The sequence below is a fragment of the Hetaerina americana genome, unplaced genomic scaffold (genome assembly GCF_022747635.1).
Source record: "Hetaerina americana unplaced genomic scaffold, ioHetAmer1.1.p SCAF_9, whole genome shotgun sequence".
Taxonomy (NCBI): domain Eukaryota; kingdom Metazoa; phylum Arthropoda; class Insecta; order Odonata; family Calopterygidae; genus Hetaerina; species Hetaerina americana.
Genome location: NW_027287538.1, coordinates 72344968 through 72363087, shown reverse-complemented (window position 1 = coordinate 72363087; position 18120 = coordinate 72344968). Strand labels below are relative to the sequence as shown.

The 18120-nt window shown below is 42.6% G+C and overlaps 1 protein-coding gene across 7 annotated transcripts in view; it reads right to left on the bottom strand.

Moving 5' to 3' along the window:
• The window catches only part of LOC139698947 (ribosome-binding protein 1-like), a 73269-nt gene that overhangs the window by 43644 nt on the left and 11505 nt on the right, over window positions 1-18120 (bottom strand). For all 7 annotated transcript variants that reach the window (XM_071597915.1, XM_071597917.1, XM_071597920.1 and 4 more), the window contains exons 5-6: window positions 1977-2119; window positions 1087-1344 (exon numbers count right to left, since the gene is read on the bottom strand). In XM_071597915.1, coding sequence (XP_071454016.1) covers window positions 1087-1344; window positions 1977-2119 — 401 coding nt within the window. The remainder of the gene's footprint in view (window positions 1-1086; window positions 1345-1976; window positions 2120-18120) is intronic.

The following is an 18120-nucleotide window of genomic DNA, read 5'->3' as shown; positions in this document are numbered from 1 at the left end:
TATCATGAGGTCAAGTTTAATTATAGAAATATTAATAATAATAACCAAAAAGTAAGGGCATTGCAGATTTGTACCTTGGTAATTTGTACAAAGATGCCATAGGTTATGATATGAGGACAAGAGGCTTGAGACTCCTCCTTTTTCTGTGCACATTATACACAACAGCAAGGTCTCCCATTTCAACATTCAACAGTTGAATCAGAGAGAAATTTTTCCTTTCCAATGTTTCCCAAGACCATGTTAAGTATGCATTGCCAGAGCTATATGGCTACATAAACTCATTTACCAACAGAAAAGTCTCTCAAGTATGAAAAACCATGACAGTTAATTAACTATATTACACTATAGGCTATTGCATCGGTTGATTCTCAACTCAAACTAGAGTATTTGGGTGTAATAAGGGGAGAGGGAGAGACCAGGGGGATGGGGAGGGGAAGGGAGAAGTAAGATCTGGTGCTTTCCCAGCATATTTGCTTGATGAAGTTTTCTCAGGTTTTCCACTGGGTCAGAGTTTCCATAATGGCCGACGTTTGATGCTAGATTCTTAAATCATCCTCAGGGTAGATGTGTGCCACGCGGCATTTGGCTGTCTTATATACATGAGCCCTATGATTGGTCCGTGGTGGAGGAGCCTCCCAGTTTGTTGCCATGGCATTGTGTTGTGCTCCTCTCTTTTCTAACCTTCATCAGCACCGGTTTCCATGCGTTGCTGAGGGAATAACCTGAGTCCCTGTTGAAATAACGTCTTGCCATTCTTATTTCAATTGCTTCTTTAATTATTCCGTCCCAGTAACCACCAATGCAGGCACGTTAACTTTGTCCCATCGAAGTTAATGGTATGATCCGTCCCGATACTGAATTCAGCGATGGCCGATTTCTCCAACTGCCCCAGCAGTAGGCTCATCTATGCATAAAAGATGGCAAAATGCAGCGTGACACATATCTACCCTGAGGCCGATTCATGAGTCGAGCATCGAAATACCAGCCATTATGGAACCCCTGACCCGGTGGACGACCTGAGAAAACTTCATCCAGGGGCAGGGAGGTTGGCTTTCTGCTCTTTTGGTGGGTGTCCACACCCCTCACCTCTTGGACCTGGGCCACAAGGGAGCGTTTCTCCTCTGCGTGCGAATCTGACTCCGTGCGTAACTTTGCGGTGAGCTTCTCGATGCTGGCCTCGAGTGTGCGGACGGTCGTGCCAAGTCGAGTGCGCTCCCCATTCAGCTCCGTGCGCAGCTCCCTCACCTTCACCTGCCACTGCTGCGAAGCCTCTTGCTCATCCGCCAGTGACTTCTCTCGCTCCGCCAGCTGCTTCTTCAGTTTCACCACAGGATCCTGGCGGCCCTGTCAAAGAGAGAGCACGGCACTCTCAACGCATGGCATCAGGTATCACAATTCCAAAAAAAATACTAGGACACCTTTAGAATGTAATAAATATCCACTAAATAAAGTACCCATTACATTCCATCGGCAACATCTTTTCCCTCATTATAAATCTATAAATGTCAGTTTAAATCCATAATGATGACAAATAATTATGTCAAGTTTTAGCAACACTTCACCGTGAAATGAGTAGTCCACAAAAAAACAAACTCTTCACAGTTTCGTTATGCGATCAAGCCTTTGTTGTGAACTACTGGGCTCATAGGCTTCATTCAACGGCGAATATTTTTGGAATTAAGCCAACGTAATATAATATTTTCAGGGTGAAAACTAAATCATTATTGTTAAACACTAAAAAGAGAATGTTTTTATGAAATGTGATTTTATTTGCTACTTATAATACGAAAAGTACAGAGCTATCATTTTAATTAAAGATGGATTCCTAAATTTGCAGCTCCACCACACTAGGATCACCAAAACACATTTCCCTTAATTGCATTCTAGTTTGATTCAGGCTGATTGATGAATAGCAAAAACAACAAGTTAGGTACCTCCACAAATTGAAAATATTCAAAAGATGTTAACTGGCTTACCTCCGTCCACTCTGAATCTTCTGTGGCAGATTCTTGTTGCTTATTCAAGAGAAGGTCTATCAAATTTTGAACCTCGGACCGTGAGAGGTCAGCCTTGCGAATTAGTGGCTCCAACAGGCTGATATTGACACCACCTGGTCCAGCTAGAAACAAAGAGAAGAGAATGCAATTGATTAATTGTGCAATGAGGACATTTATTCTTTTTATCTATTGACTTGATTGGGCAAGGTTGAGACTTATAGTCCCTCCTCCCACCTATCCCTTACCCCGCCTGCCCCTGAGGCTGGCCTGGGGCCACATCATTGATTGACAGGTGCACTAAAGTTAGTTTTCAACTATCACACGACTGACCACATGCGCATGTTTTTGCACATCTCAGGAAACTCTCAAATAAAGCACTGCTATGCATACCTTAGAAACATAAGCATTATTTCGGAGGACTGAACTTATACATTACCTCTACTATGAACAAATAGTGTGGACGGCTATAACAACATGGCATGGCATCATAAATAACTTCATCATCACAAAATCCCAAACAAAGCTATCAACAGCCACAAATACGGTCATAATGGATATACACCTGTTGATGGATTCGTAAAACAGCATTTGGAGCAAGCTCAGTTTATATGAGTTTAATTTGACAAAGTCTGCAATGGATTGGAAAGATGAGCCTTTTCATGCAAGTGACTCATAAAATAAAACTACTGTTCTTTTGGCAACCATAAAAAAAGGACATTCTCATTCTCCAAAAATGGAAATTTTTTCTCAAACTTTATCTTGGAAAATGCTATACACGAGCCTTTAAGTTTCAATGCAAAAATTAACAAAATCTGAAAAGTGTTACAGATTTTGCGATGCAACAAATGTAGACAGATGTGACACAACCCTCGAAGGAATCGACACCAAGTCATAATTCGACGAAAAAGTTAGCCAACAAAAGACGAAAGTTTCTTCTTCAGAAGAAAATAAGCTTCTTCTTTGGCCTAAAGAAGAAGAAATTTTCATATGCACTGACACTTAAGTTTTCATTCAACTGATTATTGACTAAAAGTAACCTTCACCTTGCTCTGCCAACACATTTCATGTTTACCTATCGTAGAAATGAAATTCACGCAAAAGTGGCATTGATTTATGAAATCTGTAATACATTTTGCTCCATGACAAACATAACCATGTCATACACTTTAAAAGTCGAAGGTTCTAAAATTTTGACACCTATCACAGCATGATATCACAAACTATGCAGAGTTCTACTAGAGTAACATTCAATAACAGAAGTAATTGAAACATTTTAACTAATATTATGCCCACATGGAGAGACGGTGTCACGTAAATACACTATTAAGGAAGGTAATTGGCATTATTAATCAATCACCTCAATTCTTTATCCCACCATGTTATGATGGACACAGATACAGATATTAGTCAACTACAGGACCCATTCCTCTGGGCCTTATGTCTTTCCAAGCAGTGGGAGAGGCAAGCCTTAAGTGATCATCATCACATGAAATCCTTGCAAAGAAGAACTGACAGCAGCAATTGAGTTGAAGACAGAAGGGGACTGAACTAGTTAGATTAGGGAACAGGAATGTTCGGATGATGTTGAGGACAGGGAAATTTAAAAAACACAAAACAAGAGATGGAGGCAGGAAATATATAAATTTTTGGACTTTGCAAGGTGAAATCTATTGCATGAGGTGAGGGCGATCATTTTAGAGTAATATACAGAAGAGAGGAAGGGATTCATCAAGGAGTGGCAGTAGTATTGGAGAAAAGGGTAGGAAGAATGATAATAAACATATATCAGGCAAGTGGTCGAATGATATTGGTCGAAGTAAAATCTGAACCAACAAACATGGCCATTGTTCTGGTCTACATTCCATCAAGCAATAATGGGAAGGAAGAAGTTGACAGAGTACATGATCAGTTAAACAATATCATTGGGGGTGTTCCTTGATAGAAATTTTTTATAGTTATGTGGGATTGAAACACGGTGGTGGGCGAAGGGAGAAATTTTAGGAAGGTCAGGGACTATGTTTAGGAACAAGGAATAATGACGGGAAGAATGCAATGGAGTTCTGCAGGAGACTGGGCCTAATTATAATAAAGTTACTTTAACAACACAATAGGCATAGTAGGTGTACTATGGATAATACCCGAGGATTCAGAAAGATATAAGACTATATTATGGCTATTCACATATTTAGGAACATAGTTATTCCGGGAGCACGTTCAAATCACAATGTTGTACTAATGAAATTTAATAAAAGATTCAAGAGGATAAGCAAGCAAAACTATAGAAATAGTAAATAGGAAAGGCACAATGAGAGCATGGATTATGGATGAGAAAAAAACACCCGAGAAGGAAATGGAAGAATGGGATCGTAGATTTTCGCGGCGTTTAGATGAGAGCAAATGGAGGAATGTAAATACAGTGTTAGAGAGAAGGAAGTATAAAAAACTGAATACTAAACAGAGGGAAACTAACAGAGTGAAAGAAATATGATAGAAGACGTAATGAGATGATATCGTGTGTTTACAAAGGAAGAGTGACTGGTGCAATGCAGAGGAAAGTGAAAACACTGTCAAAAAGTAAGAAATGAATACTTATGCAAACAATCACCGTAAATTAGAAAACTTATTGATTGAGCCAAGAGAGATTCAAGAGAGCTGGAGGAAAATATTGCAAAGACCAACAAGCTTTGAAATAGGGAGTATTTTTTTAATAATCAACTTATTTATTTCTATTTTTCATATTCAATAGTAGTATAATCTTCATCATATATAATATACAAAGAATTACAGACAATCAATAAAACATACAATTACAGAATCTTAATTATATACCATAGTGATATGATCTTCATAATATACGTAGCATAGAATAGTACTTATGCTGATAAGGATAGCTTCGGTTCTGGCCTACTTGATGGCAAAATGGGAAGGGCTTTAAGGGAACTGACATCAAATGGGCCACAGGGGTAGTAAAAATTTCTGGAGATACTCTATGTTATTAACGAAATAATAGTGGAAGAAAGTGTTTTTAAGGAATAACTCTTAACATGAGGGAGAAATTTTGCCAGTAGTTTTGGTCCCATCAGTGTTGGTTCCTATTCCAAAAACATAAAATGTAGGCATACAGGTATGTGAGGACTATAGAACAATGTCTGATTTCCCCACACAGCTAAAATGGTACTAAGGATTTTAAATGATAGGCTGGAGAGAAGGGCAATGCTTACTCATGGGATTATCATTTAGGGTTCAGAAACAGGTGAGAGATGCGAGATGCCACAGCTGAATCTCACTTAAGAGACTGATGACAACCAATCAAAAACGAGATTACATAACCAGTCTTTGTAAAATTCATTATTCAAAATAATTAAACGGAAGATGTTTTCTCATACCAAGCACACTAAGAAAAATATTTCATAAACAATAATCTGCAATAATTGTACTAAATTTCATTATTTATTTTTCCAAAATTTTTTTAATTGGGAATGGAATTACTGATTTACCATACAATAAAATCAAACATTAAATTTTCAGATAAAACCACAGATAATGTTAGCTAGTTTGAAGTTCCACTGTATTTATTTTCTAGGGAGTGGAAAAAAAAAACCATTTTCTTCATGGGTGTCACGGATGGCCATGGTGATGATGAGTCACAATTGACTTCCATTGCTTGGATTTTTGCTTGTCTACTGGTTATAATTACTGTCGTGGGATCCCACTAAGTGAATCAAATCACATAACTTTCTTAATTCACCAGAGCAACCTTCAATAATCTTCCAAAGCTAGAAAGTGATAAAATTCATGGAGTTTAAAATACGGAAGATGCTTCTTATGAAATCTTCAGAATCAACTTTAAGTTTAACGAATACTTAATACATGTTCTTCCATTGCTGCAATTAAAAAAAAACTAACTGCTGTTTATCGCACAAATTCATCTTGCCTTATAAAATAAGCTGGTGTATTCTACACAATAGAGATGTTTAAGCAATGGAAACAAGTACTTATGTTGAATGGATTGAGTCTTCTGATTTTCTTCAATTTTCATATATTGGTGCTACCAAGTATGCCTTTTTGTGTTAAAAATTCAAAAGTGAAATTGGTGCAAGAACTTCTCTGATTTTGGCCATAACCACCATTTTGCATGGGGATGTCTCAAGAAGAAGAGAGTTGTTATAAGTCACCAAAAATAAATATGAGCATGTATGTGTGATGCAGTGCATAAACAGAAATGAAATAAATATGAAAAGATATGAGTAGCAAATGTGAACAAGCAACTGCATCAAAACCAGAAGGATCTTCAAAGGACACTAAACGCATTGGATCAAGTCCTACAAAGATACAACATAAGCAAGAGCAAGACGAAGACTAAAATCCCAGTATGTGGAAGATAGAAGCGGAATGCAGTAGTCACACTGAAAGGACATAAATTAGAACAAGTGGATTCCTTCACCTATCTCGGAAGTTCACAATGAAAAGACAACTGCTGTGTTCAAAGGAATGACAGACGAGGAAACAATACATGAAAACATTTGTATGGAGCGTGGCACTCTATGGATCAGAAACATGGATTGGCCACACCCTGAGGCACAATGGATTTCTGGACATTATAATAGAAGGAAAAATAGAGGGAAAAGCCCCAAGATGAAGGCCAAGGGAAAAATAAAGAATAAAGTACATTACAAAAAACACCAGGAAGTAAGCCAATTAGCATCAGATGGAGTAGGATGGGGGGGCTGCAGTCACCCAATATTTGGATTGCACGACCAATGATGACGATGAGTAGCAAGGAAGAAATTAGTCATTCTATTTCCTGAAGTAACATAAAATGAAGTTTTGGAATAAGTGGAAGAGTTCTGATATTTAGACAGCGAGACTGCTGGCAATGGAAGGGGCAATGATGAACCAGTAAGCTGAATAGGAATGGCAATGAAGTTACGCAGCTACTACAATGATGAAGAGTACAAGCATCGACATAAGGAAGCAATTCATTACATTTATATATATTAATTATTGTCATATATATGGAGTGCATGGGTCGTGGTGGTCCAAGGGTAGACCGTTGGACTGCTGACCGGGGGGGGGGGGGGACCCTAGCAATGTGATTTTTTGGGCACCAGATCTTCCTGGGAAACCATAACCAGCACAGGGAAAGGAACTGGCCCCCCTACCCTGATGTGTGAATTTCACACGCCGTCGAGCTTTGTATTGATTGAACTCTACCATCACCTACCAAACCGACCTTCGGGTTGATTTCTGTGTTTATGGTTTTTATATGGAGTGTACACTCTTGTGCAGATGCGAGAGCTGGTCGATGGGAGCAGCCGAGGGAAAACATGTTGGGGGTGGAGAAGCAGAGCCAGAGAAGAATGGTGAAAATAAAAGGACAGGCTGAGTAACGAATGAAGAGATTACAGAGGAGCTAATTGGACACATCCTAATGCGCAATATAGCATACTTAAAATCAAAATAGAAGGAAACAGAGGGGTAGCATCATAGAGCAAGGCCAAGAATGACCTGGGAGACGCAAGGAGAACCAGAGAATGTTGGTGCATAGATCTGTGTGAGAAAGAAGGGAGATCACAGAGTGGATACAGAGAAAAGGATAGTTTAGAGGGCTACAACAAACCAAAGCTCGGATTGATAGCCGCTGATGACGATGGGTTTTTTTTTAACTTAGTCTAGCAGAAGGAATGTAACTGACGAGCACGCTCGCCATCAATCGCAATCCATCCCAGGGGAATAATACGAACTCATCCCACAACAGAAGGGTCAACATCGGCCTTGTGAAGCGCGGATGGCGTTCGGGGCGGCTTGTGTGTCCCACGGGAGGCGGAAGGTAACCAAGTACGCCACAAACCGGCTCGGGGAAGGATACTACGCCACCCCCGTGAAGGAGAGCGAGAGAGGCCGCCTCTCGCACACACGGTGGGTGCGAAAGGCGAGAGGGGTGACGCCCTGGATTTCACGCGCGCCCTCCCAGAGATCGGCGGGGCGCACCGGGGGCCTCCACGTCGGAGGCTCTCGTCCGCCCCCCCCCCCCCCCATGGGGTCACGCACACGTGGCGCGGCCCCGAACTCCCTCGGCACGCCCACTCGATACATCGCGGAGGCTCTCCACGGAGCTGTGGGCGACGTCGGCGGCCGGCCGTCCTCGACCACCCACTAGTGCTCCCTTCTTCTTCGTGCGTCCCACACCATTCAACGTGTCGTACGCACAACTAAATGGGAGACTGCAAGAACCGTTGAGTCTAGATTACCTCTCACACTTCCCTTACATGAGGAGCCCAATGTTGGGGGCGAAACTAAACCGTTGAGCAACACGCCAGGTGTCCTTACCACAAGTTACCGGAAAAATATAAACCGGACCGGATATAAAAATTTGTCGGACCGTCGCTATTGATCTTTAAAAAAAATCACGAGATGAATGCGTGGGGCTACGATGACAAATTTCTCCTCCACTATTTCAAGACGCAAATATTAATTTCCAAGAGCATAACTTGGATCATTCGGAGCAGAAACTCTGGTCAACAATGCATACAACCAATGATGGTCTGAGTAGAATTACGCAATATCATTCCTGCCTGCTCGAAATTAAACTTACGACGAAATTGCTGCGATAGAGTAGCCGATGGACGATGGTGAAATAATGAATTTCATTGCGGGAAGAATACCGCGGATTTTGCATAATTTTTAGTAACGGATCGAAGCCTAATCCAAACTAAATTTACGTACATTACCTCCTGCTTGAAATGCACCATCAGCATACTGGCTGTAACAGAGCGTTTCCAGTTATTTCCTCAACCTTCCAGAAATATCAGTTATTTTGATCAATCGATGATTTTATTATTTTTAGTACCCTGCCAGCTACCGCTAGGGTGTTCGGCAGGGGGTGAATACACACCTGAATAATTTTGCCCCGAATACTTTCGCCGCTAGCATGGTCGAACAATGTTGTTCTGTTCCCCCGTAATTCGTGGAAAAAGTTATATCATACATCCATCTGTTCTACACTTAATCTTTCTAATTTTGCTAAGATGATCTTTTCTACCGTAGTAAGATAGGGGTAATAATACATTTTGAACATCACTGCTAAAGAGACATCCTTCCAATCTATTCAAGAGCTTCAATCTGCAATTTAGCCTCCGCTCCGAGAGTGATTCCCAGCCTAGGTGCTCTAATATTTTGAACACCCTTTGGAGTTTACAATAACAACGTTTTACAAATCTATCTCCTCTACGCTGCACGCGATCCAATTCGGCAGTTAATCATACTTCGTGAGGACCCCATATACTAGCAGCATATTCTAAATGAGGCCTAACCGGCGAAATATAACATTTCTAATAAATTCTTTTAATTCATTTTCGGTTTATCTCCTTGATATTGTTTTCCCTTTGCAACCCCTTCACAAACATCTTACATCAATAAAAAAAATACGACCCAAGTATTTCCCCGTCAATGAATTTCAGTCCTATCATTATCGCCACTGTATTCCAACCTAATTTCAAGGACCCAATTGTTATCTCTTTCACCTACCTAACCCTCCTCCTATTCCCTTTTTCGTCCATCTCTTTCTTAACCTATGAATGCGTTATGTAACTTCACCCACCCCTCACACCCTCCCTCTCTGGCATCCCATCGAGCCTCCGTTTCGACTTATTTCACTGCGGCATCGCGGAATATTCCCCAATCCTCACACACTAACATTAGTACTCCGATAGCTTTGAAAATCGTACTAATATGAATTTGATCTGCATAAACAGACGGGGTGTGGTAAGCTGATTTGGTTGTGTCCAGGGAAGCTGTATAACTCGAATCTGCATTTATAAATGGGCCACTAAACGTCAACTCAACCGATTTCTGAAGGTCCCCAATGCACATAATTATTTTCTTTGATTGATTGCAATCTTGGCACAAATGCAAAATATTTTAGCGTAGAGGTTAATGTTTTTTTAAATAGAAGGCTCTGTAACCACCAAGGTACATACGAAAACTTTTCCCTAGTGCCCATATTTGTAAATCTTATATACATACAGATTAGATATTTCTTGCAGTTCCGAAAAATTAAATGAAGCAGCTAATGAACAAGGGAAATTTAAATTTGCTGAGATAAACTAAACAATAAACGAAAATTGATATCAGCGCTCCGACGGAAAGATTCGCCACCACCGTGAGAGAAGAAAGTTAAAGAGCGCCATCAGAAATATTAAAACTTTCTTTGGATGACACCCACACATTGGTAATGGAAAATTTTCGCATGAGACGTGTTTGTGTGCAGTGGATTCCGCGTGGCCCACCACTAAACGGTCTTACGAAAATCAATGTCGACTGTTTTCCTCCTGCTCTCTCGTCCACACCTAGCCCCATGTGACCTTTCCTGCTCCTCAGTGAGAGGAGACACTTTCGTGGAAAACAATCTCTATCATCAGAAGCAAGCATGAGCATTGCAACATCAAAACGAACGACTTAAAAGCCTTTCTTTTGGCGTGTCTTTTGAAGCAAACTTACTTTGATAATATAGTACCCTGTAAGCCACCGATAGAGTGTGCGGCAGGGGTTGAATGAACACCACACTAATTATGACCCGAAAATGACCCTACCGCGGTCGGACAATATTATTCTGATACCTTATCGTCCGTGGAAAAAATTATATCTTAAATATATCTGTTCTACACTTAACCTCTCTAATTTGATTGACATGATTTCGCCTACCGCAGTACTATGGGAGTCTTCTTTCCAATTTATATAAGAGATTTAATCTGTAATTTAACCTTCGCTCCGAGAGTGATTCCCAGCCTAGCTGCTTAAATATTTTGAATACCCTTTTGAGTTTGCAATAACAACGTTTTACAAATCTACCACCTCTACGCTGCAAACGCTCCAATTCGGCAATCAATCCAACTTCGTGAGGATCCCATATACTTGCAGCATACTACCTTGATCAAAAATTTCCCGGAATTTATTCAGAAAATTAAAAATACAAGTTTATTCATCTAAATCTATATTGTCCCCTTCAAAGTAATCCCCATCGACTGCAACACACTTATGCCAGCGCTTGATCCAATCCTCGAAACATTTTTTATATTCGGTTTTCGGTATGTCCATCAGTGCTTCCTGCGATTTTTCCATTACTTCCTCTCGGCTGCTAAAACGCGTTCCCCGTAATGGTTTTTTTAACTCGATTGAACAGAAAGAAGGCACAGGGAGCCAAATCAGGAGAATTCGGTGGCTGTTGGATGGTATTTGTTGCATTTTTCGTCAAAAAATTACGAATAATGATAGCACTGTGCGACGGTGCGTTATCATGGTGCAAAATCCACGAGTTTTCTGCCCACATTTCTGGTCTCTTTCGGCGAATTGCTTCACGCAAACGTCTCATAACGCCCAAATAATACTCTTTGTTTACTGTCTGGCCTTCTGGCAAAAATTCATGATGCACTACACCGTTGTAATCCATGAAAACCGTCAGCATTGCCTTCTTTTTTGACTGAAAACGACGTGGTTTTTTTGGTCTCGGCTCATTTGGTGAACGCCATTCACTTGCCTGATGTCTGGATTGCGTGTCGTACTCATAAACCCACGTCTCGTCTCCAGTAATGATCCTTTTGATGAATGTGGGATCGGATTCAGCCTCGCAAATCATGTCTTTTGCGACGTCAACACGGTCTCTTTTTTGCATGAAATTGAACCAACTTTGCTGCTACACGACGGAAACCCAAATCATTAACCACAATGTCTTGGGCGGATCCATAGGCAATGTTCAAGTCCTCCGCTATTTCTCTGATGGTTAATTTGCGGTTATTGACCAACATTTCTTTTACTTTATCAATTTTTTCACCGACTTTCGATGTCGATGGTCTGCCACTGCGTTCATCATCTTCGATTGACTCACGACCACTTCTGAACCGCTCGTGCCACTGGTAAACGACCGTTTTTTTTTAGAGAATCGTTGCCGAAACACTTTTCCAACATTTCCAACGTCCGTGCGCCACTAAATCCGTTTTTTACGCAAAATTTAATACAAGTTCGTTGTTGCAAATTTAAATCCATTTCTGAAATTGTAAAAAATCGCCAACACACACAGAGATAGATGTACTCTTGGCTACGTAACTTTTGCAAATGTCAAGTTATGACACTAAGATTTAAAGGGAATATCAACAACAGATGTACCAATTTAACAAAAAAAACAGAACTCAAATCGGAACGATGGGAGCGCCACACGGTGGTTATTCCGGGAACTTTTTGATCAAGGTAGTATTCTAAATGAGGCCTAACCGACGACAGATATCATTTCTCTTTGACCTTTTCATCACATTTACGCAATACTCTTCCAATAAATCCTGATTTTTTATTAGTCATACTATGATTCTGGGTGGAATCATTAGTTTCCTTTTTCTCACAAATATCATATACATATTACTTATGTCGTTGAAATTCCATGATTAACTCTTTTTGTTGTAAATTTACCGGCACGGTACAATATGTGCCCTTTTCAGATCTAAGGGTGAATCTTGGATGTAATCGACCCGAAGGTCAGTTTGCTCGGTGATGATAGAGTTCGTACCCAGTACTAAGCCCGACGGCGTGTGACATTTTCACATCAGGGTAGGGGGGCCCCAGTGGCGGTTATGGTTTCCTACGAAGATCTGGTACCCGAAAGGTCTGGTACACAGCTTGGGTGGAGCTGCGGGTGCCCAGAGAGGCAAGGAAGAGAGGAGTTCCTTCCTTCTCTACCTTGAGAAAGGTGGCTTGACCACCTAAAATTCGAAAACATGCGAGTTTCTTTCTTTTTCGTATTTTCCTGTGTTTTTGTTCGCTGGTGCTAACTTGGTATACATTATTATTCACATCAGTGAGACTTTCACATAAGATACATATGTATGCACGATATGTATAATTAAGTAATCTACCGGTTAAGATAGGTTTTGGATGGACACAACTACCAACTAAATATTTTGTGACTCCTAACAGAACACAATCCAGCAAACGTCTCTACATCAGGTCCCTCTTCATCTCTGTGTACTTCCTCCCGTCCAAAATCCCTACCCTGTTCCTGCCCTTTCCTCGTTTGCCTAACATTCTCCCCTCTATTACACTTTTCAGCATCCCTCTGCCAGTCAATACGCCCTTCATCCATTTTTCCTGCCTCCATAGGATTTCTCCCAACAAACCCCTTTCCTCGCCCACCATACGTAGTGCTTCCTCATTTGTTTTCTCAGAAGGAGAGATGGGAGGAATGTGGCCAACGGAACTCCTTAAGGCAAAGAAACCTCGGGATGAGAAAAGTGCTTTTTCGAAACAATTTGAGAGATGTGGGACACGGAGGCGAAGGAATATATGCAGAAGGCCACGGGGCAGAGGGTGGAAGGAATCGCCGAGGCGAAGCAGTTCCTGGTCGCAGACAGAGAGGGGGGGGGGGAAGGGAGTTGCCCCGAAAGGCAACGTGTAGACATTGGATGTGGGATATGTCTGCGGGCACGAAATGAACCTCAAGTAACCTCGCGCCAAGAATAATGGCCAAACAGCCCCCCCTGGGGCGCCCGATGGAGTCCCGGTCGCAAGCAACAGGGGGGGAATGCCCCCCCTTCCCCAGGGTGTCTCGGGTCGGCGGCGGCGGAGCGTGTCCGGAGGACGCAACCCGAGGAGGACCCCTCACCTCCTGCGACACGCACTCCCGCACAGGGGACACCCGAACCGCGCGGCGATACGAGATATCGCACGCGACGGCGCGCACACACACGCCGGCTCGACCTTCCGACACCTCCTTCCCCGGCGCCCCTCCAGCGGGGGACCCGGTTGGACGCGGAACACAATCCAGCACACCCCGGGGGGCGGGGAGCAGCTCCCACGGCCGTTCCACGGGAGAGAAGGGCGTCTGTCCCGCCTCGACGGCGGCGGCAAACCCCTCTGCCGACGTCCACTGTCCTGCACCACTCCCATCTAAGATCCTTCCGTCTTATCGAGAGAAAAGAAGGCTACGTAAAATCATCCCAGACAACTTTTAACAACCCACGATACATCGCACTTGCATTCGGTGCCGTGAAAATATTCTGCCCGATAATACAAATGAGAAATCATTTCTGTAAATTTATTCGTTCAGCTCAGCAAAATGTGAACATTTTTTCGGGGAAGGCGCATATAATTATTATTTTTCGCTTTCTTTGTCCTAGTTACAAGATCCTTTCTGTATGCATAGTTCTTCAATTGTAACTCACTCGATGTTGGAGTTAATAAAAATTATCAACGAGTAATACATATGTATATTTTTTAAGTGCCCTGCCAGCCACCGCTATGGTGTGAATACACACAAGACTAATTTTGAACCGAATATGACCCTATCGCGGGCGGACAATGTTGATTTTGTAATATTTCACCCCGAATAATACATTGACGTGGCCTGTTTCTATGGCGATTCGTCATTATCAAAAGACGAAGGCGACCGCTAGGATCGAAGACGGTCATTTTTATAACACTGCCCGGAATATCACACAGCACTTTATTATTTACCAGTGATTCCATTAAACTAGCATGCATGCCATCACTTTCAATTAGAATGCAACTATAATGTATCTTTAACGATATAACTAAGAATAAATAATGTATTAAAGTTGACGAATGCTTAACTCAATTCAAAAACATAACACCGAGTTCATGATAACCCGAGTTTGAAGACAGCGCCGCTCGAGATTCTGGAAAATATGTTTAAGTTAGTTTTGTGTAGCCATTTAGCGGTTAAATACGCATTTGAGAATGCGACAGTATTCAAGTCGCTTGACTAGACGTTTCTCAGTGCATGTAAGCCATCAAACCAAGGTACAACGTAGGTATTCATATTTTCCAGATTCTCGCCCCACTGGTGACTGACTATAGACTTTTGGAACTTAAGAGTAAAATTATATTTAACTGTAATGGCAGAAAACATGGAAAAACAAAGAAACACTTATAGCTGGTGTCCAGAAAGTAACGTAAAAGATTTTTAGTAGGTGTGGCTGGCTTTGTTGACTTGGCACCCTTCCCCCTCTGCACCTTGAAATGCGACAGCACGACGCATTCCCCTGAGCGAGCTCATTCAGAGAAATGTTATCTGTCGTTGGTTGAGGCTCATTTCGAATATGCTGCAAGTATATGGGATCCTCACGAAGTTGGATTAATTGCCGCATCGGATCGCGTGCAAAGTACAGAAGCTAGATTTGTAAAACGTTGTCGTGATAAACTTAGTAGCGTATCCAAAATATTAGAGCAGCTAGGCTGAGAATCACTCACGGAGCGAAGGTTAAATTACAGATTGAAGCCGTTGCATAAACTGGAAGGGCGTCTCTTTAGCAGTGATTTTGAAAATGTATTTACTTTAATCCCATCGTACTACGATAGGTGAGATCATGCTAATAAGGTAAGAGAGATTGAGTGTAGAACAGATTTAACTCGTAATTTTCTTTAACGTTGTTTCCCGCGCCCAGATCACGGACCGACAAGTGCATCGCTGATGCCCCCGCCTCCAATCGAAGGAGTGCCACACACTCCAGGGTGAAAAGTGTACAAATAACTGCTCCCCCCAATGGTGCGATCGCCTCTTCATCTTTGAACACAATGCAGTTGCATCATTGCCTTCTTCGAAACGCCTTCGCAGAAAGCACTTCCTGTTATGCGCGTCCTCGGAAACTAGCAGCTAATATTCCTCAGGTGATTCCCCCGAAGTGATCCTCTTGGTGCCCAACACATTCTGGAAAATCACACGAAGAACGGGACATAAGGAACCTCTTGTCCCGTAGATGATGTCACCGGTTACATATCAAACCAACCTCAGGGTTTCTATCCCAAAACCTTCTGATTTCAAATTTCTCGTTCTTAAAACAGACCAGTGACCCCATTACTGATCACCGAAAGCGATCATGGCCAAGGGGAACCCATACTAAGAACCATCACTGGGATGGGCATAGTTTTCCGTCGCAATCCCAGACGGCGGGAGAGACAAGGGCAATGAATGAGGAGAGCCCCCCCCCCCTCACCCACAACAGACAGCCGGCTCTTTTTCTTCTACTGAATTAGGTTCTCCGCATAATTAGATAGATAGATAGTGGTCTTTATTTGGGCGAAATTGAGACCAAATGGTCCCTTCTTCCATTTAACCCATCGTCATATACATATTATATTAGCCATTAAACTTATAAATACATTCATACGTACACATAAATACATATAGACAGACATCAATTCATTAACACAGATTTGCACATCGAAAAGAAAAAAGTATATACATATATATAGACACACACATACACATACATACATAATTAGCAATGAAGTTTTACGATAAGTGATTACGCGTAAAACAGAGGAGTGTAGTATTTTTGTGAATCGCTCAGGTTTAAATCAGACGATTTTGAAATATAAACCCGAAGGTTGGTTTGCAAGGTTGATTTGAGGCTTTCATAGGTGAGGGCAAGGTTTGTGTCACTGGTTGAAGCGATCAAAATTTGTGTCCTCTCGTGTGGAATGCGTCGAGTCTTTTCGCAGAAAGAAACTTACACTCTTAATTTCTCCTGAGCCAACCGTAATTAAACGCACAACGAAGGCCAGCGTGCATAAATCGAATACTTCTCGGTGCATACGTATCGCGAACCAAGAGGAGCGGGCGCCACATCACCTGTAAGCCTACAGCGCCGTCGCCTCCGCGGAATCGCACACAAGAAGAGTCGAGAACACCCTTTGACACATTATTGCATCACTTAATTACCCTGATCACCACGACTTCTTTCGTTGAATAGTTTCGCGCCGAGGACGTCAAATTCACACTCGGGAGAAAAATGATGATGGCTCCCACGCTGAAATTCATCACGTACTCTCGAAACCCGTGAGTCACGACCTTGCGTCAAAACGTGAGTGGGTTGCCCCCCCCCCCCCTCAGAACGGAAGGGCACGGGGGAGGGTCAGCCCACCCGCCCAATGAGCGACGTGTCATCCGACGCGGCCGGATCAGGACACTTCCGAAGGTGGCCCTCAAGCCAGCCCCCGCCAGCATTAACCCTCGAGTTGAGGAATAGTTGAAATGGCGGCCGCTAACCACTTGCATTCACGCGACCTTTGCCACGTACACAAGAACGGTTGGCGGCCCCCGCGGTGAGGGGTTAACGAATCGCCATTAGACAGCGAGAGCATATAACGGAAAAACATAGTGTGCTTTCGAAGTTAATGTTTGCAAACGATACCGATCTGTTCCAGATTATTGTGTGTAGTGAACGAGAGAAATATTTGAAAAAGAAGCATAGAATGGAGGATGAGGAGCACTTCACACCGTGCCTCTCGTATATAATTGATAGAGGCTTACAGGGTACTGTCACTACAGAGGGCATCAGAAACGTGCCCCCTGATTTTCATTGTAGCCATTTTGAAACAAAATTGCGTCACACTCCCACATGCGGGGGCGTGTGGTAACAGGCAAACGTTTGACCAGTCCATGACAAACCAGCATAAAAAGCTAGTAGTAGTAGTATTTAGGGGAGGCGACCGACAGCTGAGGTCATTCGTGCCATTGGGGATGGATGGGAAAGGATGAAGGGTGGAGAGAAACCCGGCGTCGGCATTAACCTACTCTTTACGAAAGGCGCCAAGGGTTCCGCAGCTTAACGTCCCATCCAACGGACAGCGTACTTACTCGAAGTGCCCTCCACAAAGCACCTCAAGTAGGGATCGAGATACCTCTGAAAAATATTCAACACCGCCGGGATTTGAACCCGAGCCCTCAGGGTGGGAAGCCAGTACGATATCCACCGCACCAATCCCGATCCCCCATAACACCGACGCAAAAGTGACGGCGACCTCTGTACTCAAACATCTACCGCCAGATTACCACTTGATCTTACAAAATGGCAATCAACCCACGAATATCACCGAGGTTCATTACTTGCTGGCAATGTGGACTGTAATCATACCATTCCAGTAGTCCAAGGGAGTGCCGAAGTGCCACAAACACAAGCAAGCATTGTTGCAACATTTGTCGAGCTCACTGGCGCATGCATGCGGCTTCCGATGCCTCACGACACAGTCACTTTTCTCAATTTCCAACCCAGTCGCTCAGCAACGCAGAAGACATTCTGGATTTCCGCCCGACGAGTAAGACACCAAAAATGTCTAC